The 21,087-nt window shown below is 39.8% G+C and overlaps 2 protein-coding genes across 3 annotated transcripts in view; one reads left to right on the top strand and one right to left on the bottom strand.

Moving 5' to 3' along the window:
• Positions 1 to 3,717: 3,717 nt before the first annotated feature.
• ZAR1L (zygote arrest 1 like) lies at positions 3,718 to 10,728 on the bottom strand. Its single transcript, XM_036831884.1, has 4 exons — positions 9,852 to 10,728; positions 9,254 to 9,346; positions 7,598 to 7,672; positions 3,718 to 4,037 (listed from the first exon to the last, which is right to left on the bottom strand). The coding sequence occupies exons 1-4, from the start codon at positions 10,590 to 10,592 to the stop codon at positions 3,894 to 3,896; spliced, it is 1,053 nt and encodes a 350-aa protein (XP_036687779.1). The 5' UTR covers positions 10,593 to 10,728; the 3' UTR covers positions 3,718 to 3,893.
• A 1,742-nt stretch (positions 10,729 to 12,470) lies between these two features.
• The window catches only part of BRCA2 (BRCA2 DNA repair associated), a 53,959-nt gene continuing 45,342 nt past the window's right edge, over positions 12,471 to 21,087 (top strand). For both annotated transcript variants that reach the window (XM_036831186.1, XM_036831187.1), the window contains exons 1-3: positions 12,471 to 12,611; positions 13,306 to 13,411; positions 15,952 to 16,197. In XM_036831186.1, coding sequence (XP_036687081.1) covers positions 13,345 to 13,411; positions 15,952 to 16,197 — 313 coding nt within the window. In that variant the 5' untranslated portion in view covers positions 12,471 to 12,611; positions 13,306 to 13,344. The remainder of the gene's footprint in view (positions 12,612 to 13,305; positions 13,412 to 15,951; positions 16,198 to 21,087) is intronic.

Genomic DNA, 21,087 nt, shown 5'->3' on the forward strand with positions numbered 1-21,087 from the left:
ACGGAGGTTCCTTAAAAAACTAAAAAACAGAACTAACATGCAACCCAGCAATCCCACTACTGGGCATATACCCTGAGAAAACCATAATTCAGAAAGAGACATGTACCACAATGTTCACTGCAGCACTATTTACAATAGCCAGGTCATGGAAGCAACCTAAGTGTCCATTGACAGATGAATGGGTAAAGAAGATGTGGCACATATGTACAACAGAATATTACTCAGTCATAAAAGGAAACGAAATTGAGTTATTTGTAGTGAGGTGGATGGACCTAGAGACTGTCATACAGAGTGAAGTAAGTCAGAAAGAGAAAAACAAATACCATATGCTAACACATATATATGGAATCTAAAAAAAGTTTCTGAAGAACCTAGGGGCAGGACAGGAATAAAGAGGCAGACGTAGAGAATGGACTTGAGGACATGGGGAGGGGGAAGGGTAAGCTGGGACGAAGTGAGAGAGTAGCATTGACATATATACACTACCAAATGTAAAACCGATAGCTAGTGGGAAGCAGCCGCATAGCACCTGGAGATCAGCTCGGTGCTTTGTGACCACCTAGAGGGGCGGGATAGGGAGGGTGGGAGGGAGGGAGATGCAAGAGGGAAGAGATGTGGGGATATATGTATATGTATAGCTGATTCACTTTGTTATAGAGCAGAAACTAACACACCATTGTAACAAATTATACTCCAATAAAGGTGTTGAAAAAAAAAAAACTACAATGAGATATCACCTCACAGCAGTCAGAATGGCCATCATCAAAAAGTGTACAAACAGTAAATGCTGGAGAGGATGTGGAGAAAAGGGAGCCCTCCTACACTGCTGGTGGGAATATAAATTGGTACTGCCACTATGGAGAACACTATGCATGTACCTAAAAAAGCTAAAAATAGAACTACCATATGATCCAGCAATCCCACTGCTGGGCATATATCTGGAGAAAACCATAATTCGAAAAGATATATGTATCCTAATGTTCACTGCCACACTATTTACAGTAGCCAAGACATGGAAGCAAACTAAATATCCATCAACAGACGACTGGATAAAGAAGATGTGGTACATATATACAATGCAATATTACTCAGCCATAAAAAATGAAATAATGCCATTTGCTGCAACACGGATAGATCTGGAGATTATCATACTAAGTGAAGTAAGTCAGACAGAGAAAGACAAATATATGATATCACTTATACGTAGAATCTTAAAGAAATGATACAAATGAACTTACTTACAAAACAAAAACAGATTCACAGACTTCAAAAACAAACCTATGATTACCAAAGGGGAAAGCTGGTGGGGAGGGATAAATTAGGAATTTGGGATTGATGTATACACACTAATATATATAAAATAATAAACAAGGATCTACTGTATAGCCCAGGGAGCTCTACTCAATATTCTGTAATAACCTATAAGGAAAAAGAATCTGAAAAAGAATGGATATATATATAACCGAATCACTTTGATGTATATCTGAAATTAACACAACATTGTAAATCAACTATACTCCAATATAAAATTAAAATTACAAAAAAAAAATAAAAATGGCAATCTGGATACAAGCTGAATATCAGAGGCTTTGGGAAAAGCACATCATAGGTCAGTAGAACTGGCAGTGCCATAATAATTACCATAAAAGTTCTAACTTAAAACCCAATGCACAAGGAGGAAAAGATAAGTTAAGCTAAAAACAGAGTCAACTTATGGTAGGGAACACAGGGTAAAGAGTTATTAATTATAGTTGAAATCTAATTAAATGACTCGTTTAATTAAAAAAACAAAAAACAAGATCACCAAGTAATTCCTGGGACATTAAAGTTTTAGAATTGTTGTTCTAACTGTTGCTGTGCCCCAGGGCCCTGTGCTGTACTCTCCTACTAGGTGACACCATCAGGGCTCACAGTTTTAAATTTTATAATTTTATATATATATATACACACACATACACATACTTTGTTTTTTTTTTTTGGCCACACTGCTCGGCTTGTGGGATCTTAGTTCCCCGACCAGGGATGGAACCCAGGCCCACTGCAGTGGAAGTGCAGAGTCCTAACCATTGGATCACCAAGGAATTCCCAGTACTATGGACTTTTTTTTTTTACGTCTTTATTGGAGTATAATTGCTTTACAATGTTGTGTTAGTTTCTGCTGTATAATGAAGTGAATCAGCTATATGTATACATATATCCCCATATCTCCTCCCTCTTGCATCTCCCTCCCACCCTCCCTATACCACCCCTCTAGATAGTCACAACGCACCAAGCTGATCTCCCTGTGCTATGCAGCTGCTTTCCACTAGCTATCTCTTTTACATTTGGTAGTGACTACAGATTTTTTAATCTCCAAATCTCTCTCTCTGTAGCTCTTACCTCCCTCCTAAATTCCAGATACATATAAACAACAGCCTACATGACGTCTCCATTTGGATGGAGTTTCAAATATTTCAAAGTTAATGTTGAAAACAGAAGCCTTCTCCCATCTCACTATATAGCCCCACCGAAAAAGGACAGCTAAGTTTACTGAATACCTGTTACAGGTAGTAACCTAAGTGCTTAATATGTAACAGCTGCTTTAGTCCTCACATCACCACCACCAAGAGACAGTTACTATTATTGTCCCCATTTTACAGAAGAGTAATTGAGAGAGAGGGCATAAGTAACTTGCCCACAATCATACATCTCCTAAGTATCACACCGAGGATTTGAAGTTAGGTAATTTGAGTCCAGAATATGTTCCTGCTATACCTCTCAGTTCCATCCAACCCAGAGCTCAAAGAAATCTAAAAGTCATCATTTATTTCACCATCACCCACTCCTAATCCTGTTCATTACATTTTCAAACACTATCTGGAATTCATATATTTCTCTCTATCTCAATGGCCACCCACTCTTTTCCAAGCCATCATTTTGCTCGTGCATTCATTAACCTCCTAACTGGTCTCCTTCCTTCCACTCTACCTGGTATTCTCTCATAGCAGTAAGTTTTTTATAGAAAGAATCTGTTGTCAGTGCCTTGTTTAAACCCTTTCACATGGGCTGCCATATGCTTGACCTGAGACCTGCCTTCTCCAGCCTATGCATGACTTGAGCCTCAGGGGCTCTTGTTCCTCAAACATACCAAGTACATGTCCCAGCCCAGCGCAGGGTCTTTGCTCTTGCTGTTCTGTTGGATCAAATTCATCTTCCTTTCTCCCAGCTCCCCCTCATCCAGCAGGTCTCAATTCTCATGTCACCTCTCTTCAACAACTCTTTATAAAAGAGTCACTCTATTATAGCCCCGTTTCCTTCATTGCACTTAACACATCTGAATCTGAGAAAAAAATCTAAGTAAATCTAAAGCCGTGGAGAATGTACTAGTCTACCTAGGTTCAAATTCTGGCTTTACCCTGTAACCTCCCTGTGGCTCCCTCTCCTCATCTATTAAAAAGGAGTATAATAAGACTGCTGTGATGAGTAACATCAATGCCTGGCATATACTAAGTACTATTTATGCATTTGCTATAATGATTAAGTATACTTGAAGGCAAGGACCTTGCTCCTGATTGTCTCTATATTCCTAGCACTTAGAACACCCAGTTTACAAAAATTTGTCAAATGAATGACTGTTCCTCTTCATTGTTCCGTTCATATTAGTGATAGGATTTACCATTTTCCCAATGTTTTAGTGATGTTTTTACCCTGGGATCACCAATTAATGTGTCTTCATGGTCTATTTTACATGCATTTATTTTATTCTATTCACATCGACAATTGTTATACCACCTACAAAAAGTACAAAAGCCTAAACCATTTTCCAATACCAGGTCAGAGCCAAGGTGCAAAAGAGGAACTATACAGTAAATTACAAGAAGAGTTCAGGTGTCCCGTACGAAGCATGCTGCCTGTCACATGATGCATTTAAAGCTGTAAATATTGCCACAGGAGAATCTCTTGTCTTTGCAGCGGCCACACAGCTCCTGCCGATGAGGCCTCCTTAGATCGATGTGTCTTTTCTTTTGAAGACAGGAACAACGAGACTTTGAACAGGTCTTTTGAAAAGAAGCAACAGTTTGGGGACTAAATGATCAAATTAGTTCTTCAAATGTAGCCTTCAAACGAAAATACTTCTCCGCACCACCCCATCCCCGATATCTTTTTCCTCCTTTGAATCCTATGAGAAGTCCAAGACCTAGTTGTACAAAAACACTCACAGCCCACTAAACGTCATGCATTTTTCAAAATGAATGATCAAAGACGATATTTAAGAGAACATTGATGAGCCAGTCCAGAAGATACAAGAGAAAAGGTTTAAAAGAGCTTTGTAGAGTCTCTTCATTATGCAGGTTTCTACATTTGTAGCCAGGTGGGAGTGAGCAGTGGGTATTAAGTGATTTGATTACCTAGACTGGAACATTTAAAAAATACTAGAGCAGTGATTCTCAACCAGTACTATTTTACCTACCAGCAGACATCTGGCAATATCTGGAGAGATTTTTGGTTGTCACAACTGGAGGGAGGGGTGCTCTAGAGGAAGCTACATGTTTTCCTTCCAGTCATGCCTAATCTCTGCTGGAATTTGAAGTGTTTTTAACCATTATCCTATTCTGTCTTCCGATAAATAAAAATCACACCCCATGGAGACTGGTATACTACCCTGGTCCACCTTCCCAACCCTGCTAATCTTTGAAAATTTATAATCACTGCTCTATTTTCTGCATATGTCCATAGCCAAAAAGAGTAAGTCAAGCTTTACCTTTTATATTGTGAAAATAGGCATTTTTATTTTCCAAATGAGTGTCTCAGATATGATTTATCAAATGTTGTACTGCAATTACATCTTCCACTCTCCTGTTGATGAGTATGCATCCTTAAGAAAATTCTAACAGCAATACTCACATGTTGTTTACTCTAGGTACTGCTCCAAGCACTTTATATAAATTCACTTAATCCTCATATCACCTTTATAATGAAGAAAAGGCTTAATTCAAAACAAATTTTTTAGTTAAAAAAAAAAATCAGGATTTAGTCTAAAGGTAGGTTTCTGGTTTTAGTAATGGTGGATTAGGTAGTTTTGACCAAATCTCCTACTTAGGACAACAAGAAAAGCTGAGCAGAGAAGATAATAATTAAAAACAAGAACTACTTGAAGGCACTGGAGAGTTACCAAAGTATCAGAGGAGGAAGCCCAGAAATAGAGATGAGCCTGACATTTGGGACTATTTTCTCTCTAAAGGCAATTCTGTAAGAGGTGAAAGACAACAGGAAGCTGAAAATGAGTTTAACAAGTTGATGAGGCTGAGGGATAATCTTAAATATGTCAAAATAGGAGAGACCTGGTAAACAATTCAGGTTTTGTGCTGGGACCCTGAAGGGCCCTGAAAGGCTACACCCTAAGAATAAGAATGAACCAAAAATTGACCAGCCTTCAACTGCTGAAGCCCAGTTTCAAGACAGCTCAACCCTGATTGGAAAATAGTAATCTGAAATTGCTAGTGTTCCCATCTGCCCAACAGAAGCAAGTCTTCTGTGAAAAACAATACTATCCTAGGCCTCGAATTATTATTATTATTATCACTATAATTTTTCATATACAATATATAGCACTCAAAAGTAACCAGGTATATAAGGAGACAGAACAACATACTCGAAAACCAAGGAATGTGAAGAGGATAGCAACAGGACCACAGAGGATTAAATTAATGGAGTTTTCTGGTACAGATTTTAAGAAAATGATGTTTAATATGTTCAAAGAGATGCGACTGATATTTCCAACAGAGAACTGGACGTCACTTAAAAAGACATAAAAATTCTAGTACTGAAAAACACAGTAACTGAAATCTATAACTGAATAGGTAGGTTTGACAGCAGATTGGAAAGAGCAGAAGGAAAAATTAGAGAAATGGAAGATAGTTTAGTAGGTGCTAAACAAACTGAAGCAAAGAGAGACAAAAGCATAGGAAAAACAGAAAAGAGCATAAAAGAGATAAGGGATATGGTAAAAGGTCTAATATGAGTAATTAGAAGAAAGAGAGAATGGAGGTAGAAGTAATATTTTAAAGATAATGGCTGATAATTTTCCAAGAGTGATAAAAGTCTTCAAGCTACAGATTCAAGAAACACGATGAATTGTAAGCAGGATAAATACAAAGAAACTACAATTGGGTATAAATTGTAAAATTTATTTTCTGTAAATTTCTCTCTGCTGAAAACCAAAGCAGAGAGAAATATCTTAAAAGCAAACAGACTTAAGAAGGTGAGAAAAAGTGAGATATATTACTTCAAAGGAGCTGCAATAAGACCAATAGCCAACTCTGCAGAAACGATGAAGGTCAGATCCTTAAGGGGCAGAAAGAATCTACTGTCAACCTAAAAATTTTACACTCAGCAAAAATATCCTTTAAAAAAGCTATCTAGACAAAATAAAATGTGTCACCTTCAGACCTGCATTACAGGAAATATTAAAATGTGTTCTTCAGGTAAAAGGAAAGTGGTCCCAGATACAAAAAGGACCTGAGAGCAGCAGAAAGGGTAAATATGCAGCTAAAGCTAAATTAATTATGACTATAACAAATAATGTCTTTTAAAGTTTAAAATTAACATACAACAATAGCAGCAAAGAAGTTTGGATGAAGTGATAAGGAGTTAGTGTGACCTAAGGTCACTGCATTGTCAAGGAGAGGTGAGATTGACTTATCAACGTCTACATAAGTTGTTAAAGAATCATGCTGTAAGATGAACATTAAAGAATGAATAACTGCCAAGATATTGGATATCCATCCAAGATAATGGGGGGGGGGGATATAAAAAAATCAATTCAAGTGAACACAAGAAAAAGGAGTATAATAGTAAGAAAATATATTTAAATCCAAAGTAATTATAGTAAACAGACTAAATGAGAATGTCAGACTAGAAAATCTAAAGATAAATCATTTATAAACGATTAGACTAGTTTTTTAAGTTATTTATTTCTTAGTAGTATAAAAATGTTTTTAAGTAAGTGAAGGATTTAGGTTAAAAAAAATTCTTGATTATGAAAATCAACTATGTCACACTTTTCTGAAAAGCTTCAAGAGATGTCTCCTGCAACCTGTTTTAGGTAAGAGCTCATCGAATTCTGTGACATCCTAGACCTTGGGGACACCATGGAATCTGATCTCAACTCTAATACTATCTGTCCAAACTTGGGCAAGTTATTTTCTTATTGAACTTTAGCTTTCTGGTCTGTATCATAGGAATAACATCTACCTCAAAGGTTAGATTACAGAAGATAATGAAAAGCACTTGGCCTCAAGTTTGGCACATAGTAAAAGCTTAATAAAGGTTACCTGTTAAATTATTACATGCAAACTATACACAGGGTGTTTGAGGAAAAACACACCACATACATAAACACACCACATAAGGCAACTTAAGAGTAAACCTTCCCCTTCCCCCCCCCCAAAAAACCTAGAATGCTTTTTCTAAAATATTATAAAAATTCAAACATACAGAAAACCTAACACTCCTGTACAGATATCTAAGTCTATCAAATCCTAACATTTTGCCACAGAAGCTTCATGCTTAAGAATGAAAACATTATAGATACGATGGAAATATTCTATTTGCTTACCTGGCACTGGATTGCTTCTACTCGATAAGGGTTAAAACTCTTTTGGCATTTGCAACAGAGTTGTTTGAAATAAACCTAAAGAGAAATTTGTCTTTTATACAAGTTTATATTTACTCTAGGCTTCCAGATCCTAAGTAATCCATTCCTTCACCTTGCAGCTTGCTTTTGCCCAACCTCTATGCTGAAGTCTTAAGTTCTTCTAGTGCTATCAGTCATTTTTTCTTATTCTTTGAACCTCATTTTCCTTACCTGTAAAATTGAGACAATACCACTTCCTTTTTCTATAATTCTGACAACTACCCAATAATGTACACAAAGTACCACAGTAAAAGTCTTCAGTGAGAAGTAGCTATTATAACTTTATTCATTGTGCAGGCAGAACCCTTGACCTGCTCCTTTTGTCCTGGTCTATTTGCCCCTACTTTTTCATTTTTTTTCAGTATTTCTCAATTTGAAATTTAAATTACTTATAGTTACCCACCAACACACATGGTTTCCAGGCTTTGTGCATTTTCTTGTGCACTTTCTCTCCCTTCCTCTCTTGGTGAACTCCTATTTATAAACCTTTAAAATCCTGCTTGGCCATCAAGATGCCTTCCCTCTGACAGGGTTAATCGTCCCCCTCCTGTATCATTTCTGTACCACTTCCATGCCACGGGTGCCAATGCGTATACCACCAAATATCATTTTGTCTGCATCACTCCTATCAATAAATTTCTCCAGGATGAGTTCTATGTCTTGTTCTTTGTTTCCTAGTGTCACCAGTGTTTGAATTAAACACACTGTTTCTTTTTTGGCAAGAGAAGGAAAGTAATTTTAGTTTAGTTTAAAAATCTATTCACCTCCAGGGTCTAGTAAATGGCTAGGGTTAAAAAAAAAAAAAAAAAAACAAGTTTTCATTCAGGTCGTAGCATGCCTCCTTATCCTCTCCCTGTACAGTCCTTAAGCAGGAAAAGCAATATCTAAAATGCAACAGCACAGGGGCCTCAAACTCAAATGCTCGTAGAGGTGAATGCGAGACACCAGATGTAGACTGTTGTGAAATAAAGGCCACATGCCCAGTGAAAGGAGACAGAAGCTGCTCAAGTCCAGCCTACTGCTCTCAAACTGAGAGTGTTTAATGACCAGAGTCTGATGGTTCAGGAAAATCCGGAAATGCAAAATGTGGAAACTTTCCCAACCTAAATATGTTGACAACTAATTCAAATTAAGGCGGGGAGCCTAAATAAGTAAGGCTCTCAAGGTTAACCTTTACAATAAATTATTTCTCTCATTGCCCCACCTTGTGGACAGACAGTGGAAATTTTCTAGAGCTAAGGCCCGAACCTGTTACAATATACCAACTAAAAAATGATTATAGCAAGTCCCAATGTATACAAGAGCAAGAGTTCATTTAAATAACCGGACATTTTGTCCAGTGCAACTACCAAACCAAATATAACACCAGGGTATGGTTCAGGAGCTCAGGAGCTCTTGTGGACAGCCCAATTCAGTTCAACCCAAACATTTACTGAACATCTGTTATGTGCCTGGCTCGGAGGCTGCCAAGATGACCGAGACAGCATTCTGGTCATGCTCCATTAGGAAACATGTTCTTCCTCCGTGGAGCACCTGTGCCCGCCCATGCTCTCCCTTGTCCCACTCACTTTTACTTACCTTATTAGTTCCAGAAATGCACCACACATAAGCACTCTCCCATCTCGTCTTACAATCTTTACAGTGAAAATAGCCATATTTTGGTTCTAAAAACTGCAAATAAGGAGGAAAAGTCCTTTACTATCTTGGGGTGGTGGGGAGGGGGGGGGTGCGGATAAAAAGCCAGATCCTTCTATCCTTGTGGCTTTGTATATGAAACAACAAGACGCCTCCTTAATCTCATTCATAGCTATTCTCAAGGTCACTACGTGAACTCGGCTCTCAAGGATTGATTACTCTGGGACGCTTCTAGCTGCTCTCATGCTTTTCCAATCTATTTTCCCCAAGGCCATTGGCACCACCTGCACAAAACGAAGATCTGATCACAGATTTCACAAACCTGAAACCCTTCTTTGTCTCATTTCCAATAGCTATGGTTCCCAAACTTTGGGTTTTCATAGGCTCAAAGTTGGCACCCCATTTTACCAAAAAAGTTAAACACACACACATACACATAAGACATGTAAAATACATGTTTGCGAGAGAAGATTCTCCTCTCGTTGCGCCAGAAATGGAAAAAAGGAAAGAGAGGGCTGAGACGAGGGAAGAGAAAGCTCACCTGGAAGCTGGGCTTCCGGAGCGGCTCGCTGGCGTCTCCCTGAGCTTGCTTGCTCTTCCTTTCCCGAGGACTTGAGGCATCTTCCTCCCCCAGCTCCTCCTGTTGCCGGAGTTCCTCCCGCTGGTCCTCTTCCGACCTTGGTGTTGGTGGCGGCGGCGGCGGCTGGCTGGCCTCGGGAGGACCCGAAAGCGCCTTCCTCGCCTCGTCTTCCCCATCCTTCTGCAGCCGCACCAGGCCCCTGCGGCCCATCACTGGCGAATAGACTCCCCAGGCTGATAGGGGCGCTTTGTGCCCCGTGCTGCCCCAGGGGGAGCGGCTGCGCAAGGTGCGAGGCCCCAGTGAGCATTGCACGGACTTGTCCACCCGGGGGCTCACCTGCACGCCCACCTCCTTGGTGTCGGCCTTGCACAGACGCAGGCTCAGGCTGGGGTTCATCTGGGAGAGAATGGCCTTAAGCTGGGCCCTCCTGTAAGGGTCCACGCAGTAGTCGGAGGCGTTGGAGGGCACCAGCAGCCCCGGCCTGGCCAGGAAAGCGGGGGGACCGTTGTTGTGCCTCCAGTCGGGCTGTTTGTGCTCAGAGAGTCCAGGCTGGCCCAAAGGCAGCGTGTTCCCATAGCCCGGGTACAAGCTGTAGGGAACACGGACCAAGCGCTCCATCCGGCCGCGGCCGCCGTGCGCCCAGGCGCAGCGCAATATCCTGGGGCAGTTTGTTTGTGTCCTTGTTTTGCCTTCCACCTTCATCCGCCCCCTCTTTCTCCAGATCAAGTTGGTTCAGGTTCTTCCCGAGCTTCTCCATTTATTTCTGATCCTGATGGGTGCTGCTTCCTATTACCCTAATTGGAGGAGGGAACGCGATCTCCCTACCTACGGAGGTCTAATTGCCACCTCATCCCTAATTGCTTTTTTCTGTCTTTTCAATTCACTGCTCCTGAATCTTTTTTCAAAGCTGTTTTTCATTTACCTTCTTATTCACACACATGTTTTAATTAGCAATTCATTAATTCACTATTCCCACAGTGACTTACCATTTTAGAGACCCTGTTTTAAAAGATACTGTACATCCAATACGAGCAGTAAATTACTTGAGCTGCCGCACTACAAGAGTGAGTATAAGGAAGAAAGTATATTATGGCAGAGCTAATGAATGTAAAAAACCTGGTACTACAGGAGCAAGGAGCATAAAGTTATGGGCAGAGTGCGGGGGGGTGGGGGGGGGCAAGGAACGGTGTATATAGTGAAAAAATATATTTCAGAGGGTTGTATGACATACCTACAGTTCTCATTAGTCCACTCTAGTGGGCCCGCCCCCCCAAAAAAGGTGAAAAGCAGCAAATTGTTCAGATTTAGAGGTTAAATGCAGACAATCACAGGGTAGTTAAGTATCTGAAGTTACACAGACTTGAACTGAAACCTAGGCCTTGTTTATCATGCAACTTACTTAACTAGATGATTCAGATTCCCCATCTGACAATACTAACCAATTTATAGGATTATTGTAAGATTAAACGTGATATTGTTTATAAAGCAAAGCAGAATAACTCATAGATGTTCATTAAGTGTTAGCTGTTATTGGGTAAGGATCCCAGGCCCATGTTTCTTTGCTATTTAGACATAGATGATCATAAGCTTTGGTATCTATCTGTATTGGTAAGGCTTCCTACTACAGCAAAGGATTATGATCAAACTAAAATGACACCTCAGGTACCAAGTAGAGGCCACTCTTTCTCAAATCCATGGTTGCTTCCACTGTTTACTGCTCAAGAGCCTTGGGAAAGCAGCAAGGCCCATGAGCCCCTCTCACCTCCAGAATCCAGCTGAAGGCTTTCTAGGTATTACAATAAACCTGAATTAAGCCTTGTGCTAGGCATATCACAGACCCTGTGAATGATGAGACTGCTGTCTTCCAAGGCAGTTTGGAGGGGAAGTCAGGCACAAAACAGGTGTTTGGTACCCTAGGAATGTCAGGGATACTACGGAAGCCTGCAGAGGGAAGTGCCTAACACTTCAGGAGACCTGAGGTGGGTTTCACAATTTTTCAAGCAGGGAAACAGGCTCAGAGGTTTTGAAATCCTGCTGCCTAAGAGCAACATGCGGACTAGAAGCAATATCCTCTGGCTTCAAATCTCAGCCTCTTCCACTCTTTAGGGAGCACTCAACCAGGAAGGGAGTTATCCACAGCCACGGACCACTCTGGGGTTTTCTAACGTCTGCCCACTTTGGGGGACGCCCGCTCTTAGGACAAAACAGAGACTTTTCACAGACCCCAGGCCGCATTCGAGGGCGACCACCCAAACGTGACATGGAGCGGAGAGAAGGGGGGAGGAGGCGGCGAGTATACATAGGGCGTGGTGCCTCCAAGCAGCGCGGCCTAGTAGTCTGAAGGCTCAGGAGAAGAGAATGGGCACCTCAGCTCCGTCTTTAGCGGCTCGGAACTGACTGTCAGGCAGCCGAACAAGTATTCGCCTTGTCCACAACTGGAGGCGAAGGCGACCCGGCCCGAGTCTGACTTCCGGGTGGCGCGCGCGCGCTGCGTGCAGCGTCATGGCGTCATCGCGTGACGTATCCCGTGAGCGGGCTTTTGGAGCGAGAGTCTGAAACCCGCTGGGCGGAGGTGGGGCTGCTACGGCTCCGCGCCCTGGGAGTCGTCTGGTGCGGTGGGTCGCGGCGAAAAGGAGCCTGAGGGGTCAGATTTCTGATCTGAGTGCCGGCGCGCGTTTTGTCAGCCTACTCTGGACAAAAACAGCTGCACCTCTGAAGGCGGTTAGTGTTGGCAGGGGTGGAGACGGGCGGCGGGGAGCGCCTCCGGTGCCCGGGTGGGAGCCGGGCCTCGGGCCCTCGCTGGTCCCTGCCCGCCCCTCACCGACGGGGAGAAGGGACCCGCTCCTCGGGGGTGGAGGGTCGAGCCCCGCCCCTTCCCGGGGACTCCATTGCCCAGCTTTGGGCGCCGCTTGTCCCAGACGTCGAAAGCTGAAGTTTCCTTAATTGGAATCACGATGAAGTTACTTTCACGGAATATTGCTATTTTGGAAAATGTCTTAGAGCCTGTGGCCCACTGTATCTGCCTCACTTAGTCCCCGGGTAACTGCTGTGTTAACGAAGATTTACTGATTGGGAATTGCCGAATGGTGTTGATCTAATAGCCCTCGCTAACTGCGCAGCCACTAGCCACACGTGACTAGTTAATTTAATAAAGAGTAAATAATATTAAAAATTCTGTTCTTGAGTCACACTTGCCACATTTCAAATGCTGAATGTGGCCAGTGGCTGCTCTATTGGACGGCACAAATATACAATGCTCTCTTCATCGCTGTGAGTTCGATTCTTGTCCCCGAATGGGACCGAGGTAAATAAACAATGTAACTTTAGGCAGGTTTACCCGCTTCCGCTTTTACCTCAGAGTCACTTAAGAAGGACTGCATTCCTGTGAAGTGTATTTTGGTGTTCTCTTTTGCAGACTCCGTTACCAAACGTTGGAATAATATTGTAGATAAAAATGCCGATTGGATGCAAAGAGAGGCCAACGTTTTTTGAAATTTTTAAGACGCGATGCAACAAAGCAGGTATTGACAGATTTTATATAAATTGATTGTTTACATTGAGAAAAATGTTTTCAGAAAAATATGTAATTATGCATGCTTGCTGAATTCAGTACTTCATGTTTTTGTTTACACTATAAACTATGCTTTATGGAGTCATAAATCAGGAAAATAATCATTTACAGTTAAACAAATGATAAGTATAGAACCTGTAGTGGATAAAGAGGAGACTGACCCCTTGATTAGCAGAATTGTTTTTAAAGCAGAGAACTTCTAGCAAATCAGAAGCACTGGTAACGTTATAGCAGAAGTTGTCAAACTTTTTGGTCTCAGTTCTCCTTACACTCTTAAAATGATTGAGGACCAAGAGCCTTTGTTTATGTAGGTTACCACATTAGAAATTAAAACTAAGAAAAAAAATTATTAATTTAATTAATAAAAATAAACCCATTGCATGTTAACGTAAATAATATGTTTATGAAAAATAACTATTTTACAATAAAAATGAGAGAAGAGTGACATGATTTTAAAATTTTGCAGTTCTCTTTACTATCTGGCTCAATAGAAGATAGCTGGATTCTCATACTCATTTCTGCATTTAATCTGTTACAATATGTTGTTTTGGTAGAAGTACATGAAGAAAACCCAACCTCACACAGTAATGTAATTAGAAAAAGAAGTATTTTAATAGTCTTCACTTAAGTGTGGGTATTTTTCTTTGGTACGACTCCAAAACTTACGACAAGTGGTAGTTTCTTAAAAGTTGCAATGTGGAATCTGAAACCATGTAATGAATTTTTCATACTCTTGTTACATTAAATTCAATTAGTCTTTCTTGTACCTTGAATAAATCTTTTATCCATGTTGTAACATCATGTGTGGATTATTTGAAAAATATTAATGATATTCCATATATTGACACACTGCATTAGACATTATTAAAAAATCACATTGGGGGATTTCCCTGGTGGTGCAGTGGTTAAGAATCCGCCTGGCAATGCAGGGGACATGGGTTTGAGCCCTGGTCCCAGAAGATCCCACATGCCACAGAGTAACTAAGCCCGTGTGTCACAACTACTGAGCCTGTGCTCTAGAGCCCACGACCCACAACTACTGAGCCCGTGAGCCACAACTACTGAAGCCCATGCACCTAGGGCCCGGGCTCCGCAACAAGAGAAGCCACCGCAATGAGAAGCCCTTGCACCGCAACGAAGAGTAGCCCCCGCTCGCCGCAACTAGAGAAAGCCCACGCGCAGCAACGAAGACCCAACGCAGCCAAAAGATAAATAAATAAAATATAATAAATAAAAATCACATTGGTTACCTCACTGATCTCATCAGAAAAGTCTTTTAAGATTGGGAAGACGTCAAGCTCACAGGAGGCTGATAGAGTTTTTAATAAAATTCTAATTCTCATTTGAAAGCTCACATGTTATCATTGGCAACAAACTGTTGTTTTCCCTGCAGTAACAGGCTCACTTCATTCATTTTCGACAAAATGTCTACCAGATCACCCAACTCAGAATAACTTAGTCGTTCTTTCTCATGAAAATGGCTTTCCATGAAAAGTGCTAATTCAGCTCACAACTCATCACATGAGTGCTTTTTCTAAACAACTCTTGAGCTTAAATATGCAGAAATGCTTTATGAATGCTTCCATTTTTGTCACAGAGAATATTAAAAAGATGTGCTCAAGGGTTAGGCTTTAATAAAACTAACTTTTGCTGCCTCATTAAGGACACTTTAAGTTAAACTTGCTTTTTGTTTTTTTGGCCGCACCGCACGGCACGTGGGATCTTAGTTCCCTGACCAGGGATGGAACCCGTGCCCCCGCATTGCGAGCATGGAGTTTTAACCACTGGACCGCCAGGGAAGTCCTGCTTTTTTGTTTTTGTTTTTTTATAAGTGCATGGTGACGAAGAATACAGTGATTCCTAGTACAGTTTGTGACCACTGCCTTGACTCAGGCAAAGCTGTCATCAGTTTTACCCACCAGTGGTGTAAATGTCAACGTTGGGAAAAAGACAACTGATGGCTAATATTATTATGAAAATAGTTTTGACCTTATGGGCCTCTTGAAATGGTCTTAGTGACCTTCGCCTCAAGTGGTCCACAGACCACACTTTGAGAACCACTACTTTAAGGATAGATCACAGGAGAAATTTTGTCTTTCTCTTTAACAGAGAATCTATTCCATTTGATTTGTGAGTCTACATGTCTCTTGTATCTATAGATTTATCACAGCCACTTATGTAGTATTGATAATTACTTGAATTGTATCTGTGGAATGCATTCTTACTATGGATGATTTTTGTTTCTGAGTCGTGAATATGAAAGAAAACTTTAGAAGAGCTAATATAGCTCATAATCTCCTTGTAACTTTTGTAAACTTCTGTTACACCTTACTACAGATTCATAAGAGAACATATTAATGAGCCTGTTTAATTAGTATTCCTTAAAAGTAATCCACAGTCAAAATCTCAAACAATTATAATCTTTACTGGCTCATGGATTTTATTGTGTCACTGATTAAAACCCAGATGGGATTTTAATTTTTCTTACAGATTTAGGACCAATAAGCCTTAACTGGTTTGAAGAACTTTCTTCAGAAGCTCCACCCTATAATTCTGAACCTTCGGAAGAATCAGAATATAAAATCAGCAGTTATGAAACAAACCCATTTAAAACACCACAGAGGAAACCTTATCATCATTTGGCTTCAACTCCAATAATATTCAAAGAGCGAGGTCTAACTCTGCCACTGTACCAATCTCCTTTAAAAGAATTAGATAAATTCAGATTAGATTCAGGTAAGTAATGTGATGTGGTTGACTAGAAAAAACATGAACTAGTAATTCAGACAAACCTGTGTTAAAAATCCCAGCTCTGTTACCTATGTCATGTTGGTCAGATGAACCTCTCTGGCCACACTTTCCCCACCTGAAAAGTGGAAATGTGAAAATACTACCTAGGTTTGGTTAAATAAAATAATGTAGGTCCTTGATAAATGTTTCTTTTCCTCCTTCCTTTGATTAATATATCCTGCCCACTGAGATTTGCTAAATTATATCATTCCTATACAAAAAAACCTAGGGCTTGTTTTGATGTTAAACTAAACTGTATTTCTGCAGGCTATCACAGAGGACAGAGATTCTTTTTAACAATTGCTATAAATGTCTTTTGATTTGATAGCACTTTCTCTGGCCTGTGTGCCAGATGTTTGCAACTTATCATGTAATAAGATTATATATTCATTTAAATATTTATTACCTGCTTGATTTAAGTAACATACGCTTCCTTTCTTTGGAGTATTACTCTCTAGTAAGAGGAATTAACAGTACACGGATTAAGTACAGTTCAGGGTTGAATGTGGTACATGCCAAAAGAAAAGTACAAAAAGTATAATGAGAGTTAAGAAGAAAGGAAGCATAAATAATATTGAGGGCAATTAGGGAATATTCAATTGAATTAAACCTTGAAGAATAGATGAGATTCAGAAATTTGAAGATGGAGTAGAGTGAGCGTGTTCTAGGCAGAGGGAAAACCAGGAGGAAGAATATGTAGTTTGTGAAGTTAATAGCAAGTAATTCAGACTGTTTGGAGTGTTGTGTGTTTGAAAGGGACCAATAAACAGCCTAAGGCTAAAAAAAGCAGATTAGAGGCAGGCATTGAATGCCAGGCTAAAGAAATTGAATTTATTTGATAGGTTGTTGAGCAGAGAAGTCACATGCAAATTTAATCATGCTACTTCCTGCTTCAAACCTTTGATTACCTCCCTTTGTCCTCATGATAAAATCCAGACTCCTTAATATGATTTACAAGGTCATTTATAATCTGTTCTCTCATTAACTCTTGCCTCATCTTGCCATAATTCCCCTCCCACCCACCCTCAATTTACCATTCATTTGTACTGAATTTCTTTCTGAAACCACCATGCTCTGTGGCTCTTAACACAGTTACCTCTGCCCAGTACTTACTTCTTCTTATGCTTTGTCTAGCTAACTGATACTCATCTTTCAAATCTTGACCTATCTCTCTGCTTCTGGGAAGTAGTCCCTCTTGCACTCATTTAGCTTCCAGTGAAGGAGACTTACATAAGCAATTATCCTCTGATTAGTGCTATGAAATAGGAAACTCATGGTATTAGAAAATGCACATATAAAAGGGGATGTAGGTAATGAGCAAAGATTTTCTTAAACGTTATTGGATACCTAATGGCATACGTAGTGAGTATTCAGTAAGTATTTGTAGAATAAATGAATATTTATTTTGCTTAGAAAGCCTAAAAATCTGGCAGCAGTCTTTGGAGATGTGTTTTTCAAAACGTGAGGCATGGACCATTAGACTCTCCTGAAGTGCTGATTGAAAAGGAAGATCCCAGGCACTTTTCTGAATCTATTAAATTAGAATCTCTGGGAGTGGTGGTCATGAATGTACATTTTAAACTAATTGGGTGATTCTTATAGGAAGAGAAGACTGCAGGCAGGGAGATCAGTTAGGAGACACATAGTGGTCCAGGTGATGGGAGCAGGTGCCTGAATTAGAGTAATGGTAGTGAAAGCGGATATAGAAGGTAGAAACTACAGGACCCTGCAATAGCCTAGATATGGAAAATTCAAAAGAAAGGATCAAATCACAGGTGTAGGGCATGACTAAGGATGTAGTGGTGACATTCGTAGAAATTGTAAGCACTGGGGGAAAAGCAGGTTTGAGAGGGAAAAGGTTTGAAAGGATGAAGAAAAAGTAGGTTGAGGTTTGGATTGCAGTTTGAGAAAGTATTGGGATGTGAAGGTGGAGATGTCCTGAGAGCTTTTGGGAATACAAGACTGAAACTAAAGAAAGATACAGGTGGGAGAGAAAGATATAGGAATCAACTATCTGTTTGGAAAGTGAAGAAGTCATCAGATATGGTGAGAAAATTGATTATGATGAGGCCTAGGATAGAACCTTAGGGAATATTTAACAAATGAAACGTAGAAGAGAACACAGAAAAGGGAATCATCCATTCAACAAATATTCCATGCTTGCTTTTTGCCTGGCAGCTTGCTTGGCATTAAGGATACAAACATGAATAAGATGGCTTTTGACCTCTGGAACTCAGTCATGTAAGGGAGAAAAATATATAAATATACTGGTTGGTATATGTTATAATAGGAGCATGTACAAAGTACAATGTTATAGATATAGTAAAGGTAACAGCCATCTGTCTTAGTTGGTCAGGAAAAGCTCTGTAAACCAGTTTGTACTGAATCTACTGAATCTTGAAAGACATACCTAGAGTTGGTGGTTTATTGTCTAATTGTAACCTACTGGGATTGGTCTTTCTATAACCAAGGAAGGATAGGAATGAATTAATAAGGTCACTGTGGACTCACGGCAGAGGAGTTAAGTTTTTTAAGGTTGCATAAATAATTCTGTTGACTGTAGTATCTTGAGACCTTTTGCTTTTAAGTTTACTTTAAATTGAGTATTGAAATGTAAGAGTAGGACTTAAACTGTTTTTAAATGTACTTAGTTCAGTTCTAACATCTAATATATTATTTTTAAATTATCCATTAAATTCCATGAGGCAGTGTGCTCTTTCTCCTCAGCAGTCTTTCCTCTTGCATAAGATCCCATGAGTTTAATCTTAACCATCATTCGTCCTATTTATGAGATCCTCAAGTTATCTGGAAAATATTTATTGGGGTATGAACTTCATTTTGCCTGGTTCATTTATTTATTTACTTTTCATTTCTTACAGTTTCTATTCTTTTGCACTTCTTTTTATTGCTAAGCCAATATCAATACTTTATTATTAACTAAAGCCCTGTGTTTACACTAGGGTTCATTCTTCATACAGTTCTGTGGATTTTGGCAAACATGTAATGTCATGTACCCACCATTACAGCATCATACAGAATAGTTTCATTGCCCTGAAAATCCCATGTGCTCCACCTATTCACCCTTCCTTCCTTCACCCTAAACCCCTGGCAACCACTGATCTTTTTACTGTCTATAGTTTTGTCTTTTCCAGAATGTCATATAGTTGCTTCTTTCACTTAGCAATGTAAGGTTCCTCCCTGTCTTTTCATGGCTTGATACCTCATTTCTTTTTATCACTGAATAATGCTCTTTTATATGGATGTACCAGTTTGTTTATCCATTTACCTATTGAAGGACACCTTGGTTGCTTCCAAGTTTCAGCAATTATGACTAAAGCTGCTATAAACATTCATATGCAGGATTTTGTGTGCACCTGAGTTTTCAGTTCATTTGGGTAAACAGCTAGGAGTACAATTGCTGGATCTCATCATAGAAGTATGTTTAGTTTTGTAAGAAACTGCGAACTGTCTTCCTGAGTGGCTGTCCCATTTTGCACTCCCGTCCACAGTGAAGGAGAGCTTCTCTTGCTCCACATCCTTATCATCATCCTTGTCTGTATTTTAGATTTTAATCGACATACACGTGTGTAGTGGTATCTCATTGTTTGCCTTCTTTTTTAAGTCCGTGTTTTTGTTTGTTCTGATTAGGATCTTTGTTTTAAGAAAGATCCTTAATCTTTCTTAAAACAAAGAAAAGGGAAAAGGTGAAATTTCAAAATAGGTTTAGTTACTTTTCAGTATCTTTAACTAAAAGTCTCTTAGAGAAGGAGATTGGATATCTTGTTGAAGAAGGGTTTGCAATTTACACCTACAGTTGGCTTATGTGTATTGCCTGTTTCTTGAGAAAGGAAAATATAACACAATGTTTGAGTAGGCTGCTACAAATAGTTTTCAGCTTGGTCTTTGCTTTGTTTCACTAACACTAATGCAGCTTATTTTCCCCAAAGCTTCTCTAAGTTAGAGATTATAGGAACAATTAAAGCGATTATTTTTATTTTTTTATTATTAATTTTTATTGAGTATAGTTGCTTTACAATGTTGTGTTAGTTTCCTGCTATAAAGCAATTATTTTTATTTTTTTTTATTTTTTTAAATTTATTTATTTATTTATTTATTTATGGCTGTGTTGGGTCTTCGTTTCTGTGTGAGGGCTTTCTCTAGTTGTGGCAAGTGGGAGCCACTCTTCATCGCGGTGCGCGGGCCTCTCACTATCGTGGCCTCTCTTGTTGCGGAGAACAGGCTCCAGACGTGCAGGCTCAGTAGTTGTGGCTCACGGGCCCAGTTGCTCCGCGGCATGTGGGATCTTCCCAGACCAGGGCTCGAACCCGTGTCCCCTGCATTGGCAGGCGGATTCTTAATCACTGCGCCACCAGGGAAGCCCAAAGCAATTATTTTTAAAAGCAATTTTTTAAGAGTAATAGTAAGTGCCTCAAGTGCCACATTTGTGATACAGAAAATAGGAATGTTGAAAAACTATAAATTGGATTTGATAGAGCCACATATAGTTTTAGAAACATTATTGCCTTAGAAAGTAGATGTGTTCAATAAGAACAGACACAAGTATTATGTGTCACTGTCTACAACCCACTTTTGTTATCATTGCTAATTCATTCAGCCAGTATTTGTGGCGTGTCTATAACGTATCAGGCATTATTGTAGCTTCTAAGGATACAGTGATAAATAAAACAAGTTCTCTACTTCAAGGAGCACACAGTCTAATAGGGGAAACAGGAACAGTGTATGATAAACTACTCTGTGGGGAACACGTCGGAGGGGCAGTCAGTCTCACCTTAGGGACCAGTAAAGATTTCTGGAGGAGGAACTTTCAAAATGGAA

The sequence above is a fragment of the Balaenoptera musculus genome, chromosome 18 (assembly GCF_009873245.2).
Source record: "Balaenoptera musculus isolate JJ_BM4_2016_0621 chromosome 18, mBalMus1.pri.v3, whole genome shotgun sequence".
Lineage (NCBI taxonomy): Eukaryota > Metazoa > Chordata > Mammalia > Artiodactyla > Balaenopteridae > Balaenoptera > Balaenoptera musculus.